The sequence below is a fragment of the Octopus sinensis genome, linkage group LG4 (assembly GCF_006345805.1).
Source record: "Octopus sinensis linkage group LG4, ASM634580v1, whole genome shotgun sequence".
NCBI lineage: Eukaryota > Metazoa > Mollusca > Cephalopoda > Octopoda > Octopodidae > Octopus > Octopus sinensis.
The window spans coordinates 16605751-16618185 of NC_043000.1; the positions used below are offsets into that span (position 1 = coordinate 16605751).

General features: G+C 37.3%; 1 protein-coding gene across 45 annotated transcripts in view; it reads right to left on the reverse strand.

Annotated features, from left to right (window-relative positions):
- Positions 1 to 12435, reverse strand: part of LOC115210251 (titin) — a 626493-nt gene that overhangs the window by 46890 nt on the left and 567168 nt on the right. For 42 of the 45 annotated variants that reach the window (XM_036501835.1, XM_036501827.1, XM_036501837.1 and 39 more), the window contains 2 exons: positions 10591 to 10656; positions 742 to 7767 (listed from right to left, as the gene is read on the reverse strand). In XM_036501835.1, coding sequence (XP_036357728.1) covers positions 742 to 7767; positions 10591 to 10656 — 7092 coding nt within the window. The remainder of the gene's footprint in view (positions 1 to 741; positions 7768 to 10590; positions 10657 to 12435) is intronic. The other 3 variants (XM_036501841.1, XM_036501821.1, XM_036501815.1) reach the window with 1 other exon arrangement.

Sequence of the window (12435 nt, forward strand, 5' to 3'; positions counted from 1 at the left end):
GCTAAAAATAATGGTTTTTTTTTTTTTTTATGCAGATATTAAATCTAAAATTGTAAAGCAAGGAGAAATGAGAAGCTGTGATAGTCATGCCTCTCTAAAAAGCAATAGTGACAGAGTGGCAATGTCCCAACAGGGCCACTGCTTACTAGCTGGAACTAGTAAAAGAATGTACATGATATATTTACAACAAAGTATTGAGACTGGGTCACTGTCTAGGTTCACAGAAAATTTATGTCTAGACTACGCTTTGTGGCACTCATCAATAACAACAACAACAACAATAATAATAACAATAATAATGATTAAAAATCACAATGAAGACTAAGTGGCGACTCTCCAGTATGAAAGTCAAACTATAATAATAATAACTATAGGTACAAGGTCTGAAATTTTAGGGAAGAGGGCTAGTCGATTACATCGACCCCAGTGCTCAACTGGTACTTATTTTATCAATCTCAAAAGGATGAAAGGCAAAGTAGACCTCAGTAGAATTTGAACTCAGAATGTAAAGCTGGATAAAATGCCACTAAGCATTATGTGTGGCATGCTAACAATTCTGCCAGCTTGCCATAATAATAATAATAATAATAATAATAATAATGGTTGTTTCTTTACTAATAACATTTCTGATTGGAGAGCAAGTGTAAAACTGCTTGTGAATATGTGTGTGTGTGTGTGTTATCATTTAAGATTACTGCAATACGGTACCTAACTAATAAATAGAATCAAAGTGAAATATACCTTTTAGATCAGCATCTGCGGTGAACTGATCATCTCGTGTGGGAGCGGATGGCTGTTGAGCAAGCTGTTGACTAGTTTCATCTCGGTCTTTATCTACTGATTCATACTCGTCTTCAATCTCAACTGCTGTTAAACCATTATCCTGTAACCCGAGAGCTTTGGCAAGTTCTTCCTGCTCAAGGGATGTTAATAGTGTGAATTCTGATGGTGACGGAGGTCTCTCTTCATCCTTTTTCAGGTCAGACTCCTCTTGTTCAAGTTCAGCTTCTCTGCTTAATTCGATGCTCATTCTACTATCGATGTCAGACTGTGAATCAAGCGAACGTCTGAACTCTTCTCCGATTTGGGATTGTGTCATCGGGTCAATCATTGATTGGGTCAATGATTCATGGGACTCGATCATCGACTGAGTCATTATGTCTTGATCGTCAACCACAGACTGAAGTGCCTCATGAAGTTCCAATTGGGATTCAGTCATGAGTGTGTATTCAGTGGGTGACAGGGGTCTGCCATTGCTGTCTTTGTCGGTCTTGTCTTTTAATGGGTACTCAATACTCTCGGTCATTTGATCAATTGCCCTCAGTTTTTTGATGCGTTCAGTTGAATAGTACTCACCAGAACTGTCATCATCATCGCTGGCACTGGGAGTAGCTGAACGTTCCTGTGCTTCGGTGGAAGAAGATGGGACAAGGATGTTACGGGCACCCAAACCACTTCCATCACGGTGATAAGAGGAGAAGTCAGAGGAGTAATTCGTATAGTCATCAGTTATGTGGGAGTTGTATGAAGTGAAATCTTCAGTGAAATTCACTTTATCAGTAGCAATCTTGTGTGACACTTTCTCGGTTTCTTTTAGAGATTCAGATGGAAACAGCCCAGTACTCTGTCCAATAGTTGATTTCTCATTGGTCAATGTGCTGGTTTTAGTGTCGGTTATTTCCTGGACTGTTTCCTGTTTCCCTAAAAAAGGAATCTGATCTTCTTGGGGTTGAACAGGTTGTTGGCTCTTTGAAGGGATATCACTGTCTTTCAGTGTACCTTTCCGAACTGATGTTACGTCTTTGTCTGGGTGTAAAGGAGGAAACCTGTCGGTGGCATTAAAATCAGGCCCACCATTTCTCTGAACAATTCTGAAGTCAATCGTGTCCCTTTGTTGATGTTCAAAATATTCTCGTCTGTCAATAAACTGGTCTTCAGCTTCAGTCTCATCAACTTCTTCTTCAACAAGATCTTCCATTCTTGTTGAGGTCATTAAATGACCACTCCTTGTTAAAGCCTCCATTTGTTCGTTCTCCTCATCACTATGTTCAATGAAAGAATGGTCGCTCTCACCCCCAGAATCTTCTCCTTCAATTACTTCAAGAACTCTAGCTGTTTCAGGTTCTTTTAATTCAACCACTTCTTTGTGAAAAGTGTCTTCGTGTTGTACGTTCTCCTCAATTTCAGATGTTTGAGATTTGAACTTTTTGTCTGTTTTATCAATTTCCATCAAGTCATCGGTGATTGTCATGCTCAGCTTGGACTCATCCTTTACAGCTACTTCTTTTTTAATTTCTTTCTGGAAATCATCTTCTCTGCTGACAGTATCAGTGACAATTTCCAGTTTAGAATCTTTCTCAGTCAGTTTCTGTTCCAAATCTTCAATTTTCTGAATTTCTCCGTCTTTCGATTCTTTTTCATACTGCTGTTTCCCAATCTCTTCTTCAAATGACTTATCACATACAGATGACTTTTCTTGACTTATTTCTATCTTGGTGCCATCTTCTTCAAAAGTCTGAGATTTCCCTTCAGTCAGTTCACTATGCATTTTGAGGGCATCTTTAGTTGTTAATTCTTCAGTTGTTTCCTTTTGAAACTCATCTTCTACAGTTGCCTGTTCCCTTTTACTCTCAGACTCTACATCTTTTTGTTTCACTGAACGAGTTTCATCTTTGATTGATTGAATTTCATCACCGACAGTGGTCGATCGGGTAGTACTCTCCTCTGTTGTTGCGGTTTCTGATCTCTTTACTTTCACATCTTCAATAATCTTTGATTCTGATGTGAATTTGCTGGGAGTTATGTCGTCAAGAACTTTACGTTCCTCAATAGAGCCTTCATGAACTGTAGTTTCTTGAACTCGAGTTTCTTGTTTGAAACTCTCGTTCCTTACTTCTTTGTTAGAGATCTCTTCTTTAACAAGTTGTTCCTCTGATGTTTGAAAAGGAAATGATTTTGTAAAGTCTACTTGATCTTTGTCAGTACTCCTCCTCGATAGATCATCATCTGCTCCACTTTTAAAGCCACTATCTGTAATATCTTCAGATCTTTTCTCCATTTCATCTGTGACATCTATACTCTGAGATTTAGACATATAATCCATTTCTGTCATTATGTCAACATCATCATGATCATCATCATCGCTCTCATCATCACTCGATAGATATTTCTCTTCTTGGAAGTCGTGAGGCGAAGTTTCTTTAAACTTAGCATCAGACTCTGCTTGTAAAGCAGCAAGATCAACAGAATATTTCTCCTCAGTTCGGTCAGAAGTGTCATCCTTGGCTACATGTTTTGGAGATTGCTCAGTTAGGGGAGATTCCGCTTTGGGAATGCTTCTAATACTCTCCACCGATGTTTCATGTGCCAAGGCACTAGATACTAAAAAAGGATCGGCACTAAAACTAAGACCATCGCTTTTGGCCGGTGTTTTATATTCAATTTTTTCAGGTGAGGCAACTGTCATGAACTGCTCTTGCCTGCTGATTTCAAAATAAGTAGCTTCCTCTGACAGAATGGAACTAAACTGAGGTGCTGTTTTCTTTGAGGTATCAGTTTCCTGGATTTCTTCAGATGTTTCCTCATCAGATGTCATGTCCTGCTCATCTTCTACACGGTATTCTTGGGAGATTTTACTTGAATACACAGATTTCTCTTCTTTGCTGATACTTTCTTCTATCATTTCAGATGTACTTGATGTTTTATATTCTGATGTTACTGTGGAAATCCGTTGTTCATGAGTAACGGAGGTTTGATCTTTGGGTGAAGTATACTTTTCTTCTTCTTCTTCCTCCTGACAGCTCTTTTCATGTGTCAGGAACATTTCCAGAGAACTACCTTTGGATCCTTCATCTGAAGACAAGTCTTCTTGTACAGGGAATTCATAAGTTATCTCTGTTCGATCACCCAGATCTTTTTTAAGATGGTCTGCTGTTGGTGATAATCCCGGTGACTCTGTCGAGGATACCTTTTTCTTGGAGTCCTCATATGACCTCTCAGTGAATTCCTCTTTTGTTCTTTGATCAGTGTGAGTAAATATTTCATCTGATTCCTCATCTGAAACATCCTGTAATTGTTGTAATCGTTTGACTGCTCTTTCTTGGGTTTCTTCAAGCACTTTTTCTCTAATATCTTCCTTTAAAGCATCCAGCTGAACCTCTACTAAACTCTCATCAGACATAGATTCAGCCTGTCTGTCAAATCGTTCAGTAGCTTCTGGTGCTGGAGTCTGCCACTCATGAATTTCTAGTTTCTCTGGAGAGTCTATAATCATTTTTTCTTCCTGTCGAGAGATCTCAAACAGTTCACCAGACGATGATTTTCTAGTAATTTTTTGCTCCACAGGTGAAACCTCAACACTGTCAGCAGGTACACTTTCCACTACTTTACTCTCCTGTACGTCATCACATACAGGAGATCGCATCTCGTTTTTTGAAAGAAAATCTTTCTCACTAGATATAGTTGTGCTTTCCTTATCTTCATCTTCAATTACTTTGGTTGTGTGTTCAGAGATGGTTGTTGACACTTCCTTGACAGAGGTTGTGGAGACAATGGTGTGCACATCCTTGTCAGCAAATTTGCTTGAGATTATGTCTTTAGATGGCTCGGGCTTCGATGTATAGAAACTGCGAGATTCCTTTTCTAAAAAAACTTCTCTCCTTGAGATTTCATAATCAGTATCTTTGTGAGGTTCTTCTTCTAGTTGTGTCTGAAGGCCATCATCTGGTGGCTCAGCTCCATGTTCTTTTGGAGGACAAACCTTGTCAGTTGATGAAAGATCAATAGCAGCTGGTTCGAACGGTGTCTGGCGCTCTATGGAAATTTTGGCTTCCAAAATTTCCTCCTGCTCAATAATTTCAAAATCTTCTTCATCATAGGGCTTAGGACAAATTTCAGAGGCCTGAGGCTCTGGGGAAGATGCTTTCAGCTGTGGTTCTGGTGAAGGAGACTTGAGTTGAGGCTTTGATGATAGAATCTTTTCTTTAGGTTCTGGTGAGGGAGACTTTGATTTCAGACGTGGTGGAGAGGGTGACTTAGCTTTAGGTTCTGGTGAGGGAGACTTTGACTTTATGTGTGGTGGTGATGGAGTTTTCTCTTTAGGCTCTGGTGAGGGAGTCTTCCCTTTAGGTTCTGGTGAGGGAGACTTTGACTTCAGGTGAGGTGGTGAGGGAAGCTTTGACTTTAGGTGAGGTGGAGAGGGAGGCTTATCTTTAAGTTCTGGTGAGGGAGACTTTGACTTTAGGTGGGGTGGTGATGGAGTCTTCTCTTTAATTTCTGGTGAAGGACTCTTTGACTTCAGGTGAAGTGGTGAAGGAGCCTTATCTTTAAGCTCTGGTGAAGGAGACTTTGACTTTTGCTGAAGTGGTGAGGGAGTCTTTGATTTAGGTTCTGGTGAGGGAGATTTTGACTTTAGGCGAAGTGGTGATGGAGTCTTCTCTTTAAGTTCTGGTGAAGGACTCTTAGACTTAAGGTGGAGTGGTGAAAGAGACTTGTCTTTAGGTTCTGGTGAGGGAGACTTTGACTTTAACCGAAGTGGTGATGGAGTCTTTTCTTTAGGTTCAGGCGAGGGAGACTTTGACTTTAACCGAAGTGGTGAGGGAGACTTATCTTTAGGTTCAGGTGAGGGAGATTTTGACTTTAACTGAAGTGGTGAGGGAGACTTATCTTTAAGTTCAGGCGAGGGAGATTTTGACTTTAACTGAAGTGGTGAGGGAGACTTATCTTTAAGTTCAGGCGAGGGAGATTTTGACTTTAACTGAAGTGGTGAGGGAGACTTATCTTTAGGTTCAGGCGAGGGAGATTTTGACTTTAACTGAAGTGGTGAGGGAGACTTATCTTTAGGTTCTGGTGAGGGAGATTTTGACTTTAGGTGAGATGGCGAAGGGGATTTTGATTTTAGGTGAGGTGGTGATGGAGACTTCTCTTTCAGATCTGGTGAAGGACTCTTTGACTTAAAGTGGAGTGGTGAAGGAGACTTGTCTTTAACTTCTGGTGAGGGAGATTTTGACTTTAACTGAAGTGGTGAGGGAGACTTATCTTTAGGTTCAGGCGAGGGAGATTTTGACTTTAGGTGTGGTGGCGAGGGGGACTTTGACTTTAGGTGAGGTGGTGAGGGGGACTTATCTTTAGGTTTTGGTGAAGAAGACTTAAGTTGTAACTTTGGTGAAGGAGTCTTATCTTTAAGTTCTGGTGAAGGGGACTTTGACTTCAGGTGAGATGGTGAGGGAGACTTATCTTTAGGTTCTGGTGAGGGAGACTTTGACTTTAGGTGAGGTGGCGAGGGAGACTTTGATTTCATGTGAGGTGGTGATGGAGTCTTTTCTTTAGGTTCTGGTGAGGGAGACTTTGACTTTAGCTGAAGAGGTGAAGGAGATTTATCTTTAGGTTTTGGTGAAGGAGATTTCTCTTTAGGTTCTGGTGAAGGAGTTTTCTCTTTAGGTTCTGGTGAAGGAGTTTTCTCTTTAGGTTCTGGTGAAGGAGTCTTAAGTTGGGGCTCTGGTGAAGGAGACTTAAGTTGGGGCTCTGGTGAGGGAGTTTTCTCTTTAGCCTCATGTAAGCGTGATTTCAGCTGAGGTTCTGGTGAAGGTGATTTATCCTTAAGTTCAGGTGAGATATCTTTATCAAGTGAGGATATAGTTTTGTCCAAAGTCTTAGATGATAAAATTTGGCTATCTTCAGAAGTGAAGATCTCTTTTACTTTGCCATCATCTACAGAATATTCTACTTTCTGTTTCATTTCTGTTGTTTCAGTCTTGAAGCTCTTCTCAACTGATGATACAGTTTCTTTACTCTCTTTAGGAAATTCCTTCAAATCAGGAGTTTCCCCTTCTGAAGAAATGCTTTCTTTTTTCTCTTGGAATACGTGACTTTCCTTTATCTCCTGGACTGCACTTTGAGAAGAATCAGTTTTCCAAGATTTTGTCACTTCTTTTTGTACTGTTTCTTTGCTATCCTTGTCAAATGACATGGCCTCTTTCTTTGACGGCTTTTCACGAGTTGTAGCTTCCTCAAACTTGGCAATCAGTGATGAAGTGCTTTCGCGTCGTTCTTCAACGACTTCACTTTTTTGCTCTCCTGTAGAAGACACTTTTACAGTTTCAGATCGGATTTCACTCGTTTCAGATGCAGTTTGGTATGACCTTTCACTTCCTTTCGAGGTAGTGTCTGGTGTTTCTTCATCAGAGCTTAATAACTCATCAGGTTGAGTTGTGACATAATAATTTTGGGCATGTTTACCAGTAAACATTTTCAGTTTCTCAGAAAATTCAAGATTTTCATCATCTGAGGGAGTCTTAAAGTGGGCGTCGGGCGGTTCCGGGACACCGTAAGGTTGATCAACATCATCAGCTTTCTCTGAAGATTTATGTTTTGCTAAAGTGCTTGTGTGAACTTTGGTGGCTTCACGTATAATAGTTTTTTCAGACATGGAGCCATTCTTAATTTTGTCCTCAAATTTCTCTTTGACAGCAGAGACTTTTACCCATTCTTCTACCTTTGGAGCAGAATCTTCTGTTTCAACATAAGTACCATTGGCTGATGGCACCTTTTCTGCATCAAAGCCATCAAGATCGCTGTCGTCAATGACAACCCACTCAGAAGAGTCTTGCTTTACGAATTCCTGAGATTCTTTGCGTAACGTTGCTTGTGCTGATTTCTGGACTTCACGAACAATGTCTGTAGCTGAACTTTGCAAAGCAGTGTCAGATGTTTGCTCAAACATTTGAATAATAGAAGCGACTGATCTTGTTTTACCCTCACTCTCATCATCTATCAAGGGTTTGTTTTTTTGTCAATAGTTTTGTTTTTGTTTGTTTTACAATTAAAGGTAGGTAAAAAAAAAAAAAAATCCGACAGCAATCCGAAATGCAAGCATTAAAAAGGAGAGATTTCAAGATGAGTAAATTGGAAATGTTATTAGAAGGAAATGGTTTACAGAGTTTTGCTTTAAGTAATACACATTAGTTATTGTAAAGGAATTATTGAGAAAATGGAACATTACCAAAAAAAAAAAAAAAAAAAAAACCATACACACGCACATATAGATACATATATTATATATACATTTATATGTATTTGTGTATGTTTTTCTGTATCTGTGTGTAGCAATGTGTGAGAGTATATGTATATAAGTTTAAATTGAAAATGCTGGATTATAATTAATAAAGAGTTAAGAAGATTAAATAATGGGAAAAAAAAAATCAGAGTTAATTAAAAGTTCATTTTAACCTGGTTAATGATGAAATGTTCTGATCAGAATTATTAATTACCATTAATGCAACGAGAACCCTGGATATACCAAAAATCTTTCAAGTGAAATAGTAAAAATTTGGAATTTCTAAAAGAATATGATGTATAAATTACTCAGTTGATGCCAACTTTTGGTTTAAAGTATTTACTAATGTAAAGATTAGTAAATAGGAATTTTGATGGGGTCAATATAAATATAAAGTAATTTAAGAATTTAAGTTATAGGTATTGAAAAGGGATCAGATCTTCAGGCCTCAAAGAAACTATTTTGGTAAACAAAACAAATGAAGATCATTTTCTTTTTTATGGGTATATCATTCCAGAATACTCTAAACATTTAATTATAAACATACAAGAATATCACGATAACACAAGATTATCAAGTTTGTTTATATATATATATATATATATATATATAATATATATATATATATATATAAATAAATATATATATACATACATATACACACGTGTATATATATATATATATATATATATATTTATAAAATATATGCAATACTTTATATCACATGTATAGCAGTAAAAACAAGCTTCACAGTGCAGACTGGGAATAAAACAGCCTTAATTGGAAGAAATCAAAATAAAATAAGAAACAAAAACATTAATATATATATATATATATATATATATATAAATAAACAAAATATAAATTGAAAAAATAAACAAGAAAACATACACAGTGCAGATATGATGGATAAATAAGAATAACTGATAGCAGCAGGGATTTACTGGATTAACTAAGATATATAAAGGTGAAGAGGAAAATGTTGTAAAGGTATTGACAACAAACATTAAAAAAAAAACAAAAAAAAACCGGCTGACACTGGGATGTTTAAATGGGAAAAATAAAATTATTTCAAATGAGGATGATGAGAGTCTTGAACTAGCTTCAGTTCTTCAGTGGAGCAGGAGGATAATTGTAAATCAAGAAAATCTTGCATTAATGCATTCATGCACTTTGGAATATATTAGCAACAGTAAGGGTGGAATAAAAAAAATCAAAAAAAAAATCACAAAGTATTCTAAAAATCATCCTTGGTTATTAACATGCTGATGAATTTTCTATTTTCTTTCAGAATAAGAGTACCATGAACAATATAGAATTAGTGCCTGTATGTGCATATATATATATATATATATATATATATATATATATATATCTATATATATGGCTCCAACTTTGATCCTATTGCGCAGCACCTTGGGCTAGTGACAAGTAATGTAGACTTAGGTTGTTCAATGCCATGTGATAAGAATTTGGTAGGCACGAACTATGCTGAAGCCAGTGTGTGTGTATGTGTGTGCATATATGTGTCTGTGTTAATTGGTGGTATAAATATGGGCATTGGGTTGTATCCTTTTATGTGAAAAAAAAACTAAACAATTCGACAAATAGAGATCGATAACAAAAATACCAGACTGAAGTACTGGGGTCAGTATAATTGACTAAAACCCCTAAAGACAGAAGCACTGTCATGGCTGTAGTTGAATGACAGTAACCAGTAGAAGTATAAATGCATAACGAATATTTAGTTTGGCTCTGAGATAAATTGGTGAGTTAAAACTCAGAGAGAGAGAAGAAACATATGGGTTGTCACAAAGGAAAGATTGAAATTTCCATAGAGTGGGGCCTTACAGAATCATAGAAAATGAATGAGTGTGCAACCCATTGGTCAAAATCACAATCTTTCAAAATCTTTATTCTTTTAATGTTAGACCAAAATGTTTGTTGTCTGAGATAACTCTATAAATATTTTAAGGTTAAAAAAAAACAGGAGTGGCTGTGTGATAAGTAGCTTATATATATATATATGTGTGTGTATGTGTGCTTGTCCCCCTAGCATCGCTTGACAACCGATGCTGGTGTGTTTACGTCCCCGTCACTTAGCGGTTCGGCAAAAGAGACCGATAGAATAAGTACTGGGCTTACAAAGAATAAGTCCTGGGGTCGATTTGCTCGACTAAAGGCGGTGCTCCAGCATGGCTGCAGTCAAATGACTGAAACAAGTAAAAGAGTATAGCATTTTTTGTATTGAATTAATTTATGTGTTCTCTATATTGTTTTACATCATCATTCTCTCTCACACATATGCATATATCAATACATATATATGCATGTGTGTGTGTGTAATGTTGAATAAATGGTCATATACAAAAAGCATTGATCAACTGTAGCAAACAATGAGGCAAAAAAAGACAAAAATAATTATAATTATAATGGTAAAAATATGTGGGGATAAAACAAAAACTGTTTACGTGAAACATTTAGATGGCTAGATGCAACAAACAGCATAGCATAGCATCAAGAGGTTTCAACATTACCTGATTCTTCCCCATGGCCTTCAGAAGACACTGTGGTGGTGGTCGTGGTGGTTGGCTCTTGACCTGCTAGTAGAGAAGGGTTTTGTCAATACACCGACTTAAACAGAAATACACAGACGAATGAAAACCCCGAAAAACAGACACCAAACAACAGTAGGGAGGTAAAGAATAAAAAGTGATACAATACACACATACACATGTGAAAAGTGATACAGAAATGAAAAATAAATCAATGTGCAATATAAAACTGTTAAAAACACCCACTGGAAGATCAAAAACTGTTTAGATGACAAGAAGGAAAAAAAGAGGTCAGTTGCTAAAAAAACAAAAACAAATGTACAAAATAGAAACAATCAGTTATTTAGTTTTAGCAGGCTTTTATGGTGGTATTTAGGAATATATGAGATGAAAAACTTCAAAGACAAAAAACAATTTTCAAAAGAAACCCAGTTCGTTTTTATTTTAAAAATTGAATCTCAGTTTTAATTTTATGTCTCAAGGTTGAAACTCTGATCAGGAATATTGATCCAATGCTCTATAAATTTCAGTAAATTTAAAAAAAATTATTGTTGGACACCAAATTATTCCTAGATTTTAAAAATCAGAATAATCACTACTAGATTTTAATATAGAACTGAGTTTGTTTTGTTGTTTGCTGTGATTTTTTTTTTTTTTTTGAAGAAAAGGAAATGGAAAGAGACAGACAGAAAGAGCTTGAGAAGAGAGAACCACACACCACTATCTTTTAAATTAATGTAATCCTTTTGACATTGTACCTCTGACAAATTGACCTGCATAGAAGGGCTGTTATTGTGGCAATACTGATCTCTATGGAGAACCTGGTACTGTTTATATATAAAGATGCGGTGGCGAGCTGGCAGAAACGTTAGCCCACCGGGTGAAATGCGTAGCCGTATTTCGTCTGTCGTTGCGTTCTGAGTTCAAATTCCGTCGAGGTCGACTTTGCCTTTCATCCTTTCGGGGTTGATAAATTAGGTACCAGTTACACACTGGGGTCGATGTAATCGACTTAATCCCTTTGTCTGTCCTTGTTTGTCCCCTCTGTGTTTAGTCCCTTGTGGGTAGTAAAGAAATATATATATATAAAGATGCTGTTATTGTGTAGATACAGACCTGTTACTGAGATACTAATCCCTACACAAGGGGCTGCTATTGATACAATGTAACGAAGTATGATGATAGTAGGAATAAGACCGTTGCATAAATCAAGGGAAATGCAACATGAATAGTTCAAAATATCCATAAACAGTTATAGGTCTACATCAAGTGGCAGCTGCCACTACTAGACAAAATGTGCCTTGTACTTTGTGAACAATACACAAATGCTCAACCCTAGCAAGACACAGGAGTATCCAAGTTGTCAGGTCACTGGATAGTCAGTTGGGTATATAAGTGAGATAAATAGATTTATGTCCAAAGAGCTGCATACCTCCCTGGACAAAAATCTATATATGTAACTCACACATATCATCATAATCATTTTAATGCCCACTTTTCCATACATGCATGGGTCAGGCAGAATTTGTAGATGCATATTTTTCTAAAGCTGCATGCTCTTTCCGTTGCCAACCCTCACCCATTTCTAAGCAAGGTAATATTTCCCACAGCTAGACAAATTTTCTACAGAAGACTGCAAACGACCAATATCACTCGTATGAAGGCGATGCTTGCTTACACCCATAACATGATGTCATGACAAGGACAAACAGCAGCACCATTTAACATACGTTTTTCCATGCTGGCATGGGTTGGATGGTTTGACCGAAAACTGGTAAGCTGGGGGAGCTGCACCAGTTTCCAATCTGATTTGGCATGATTTCTACA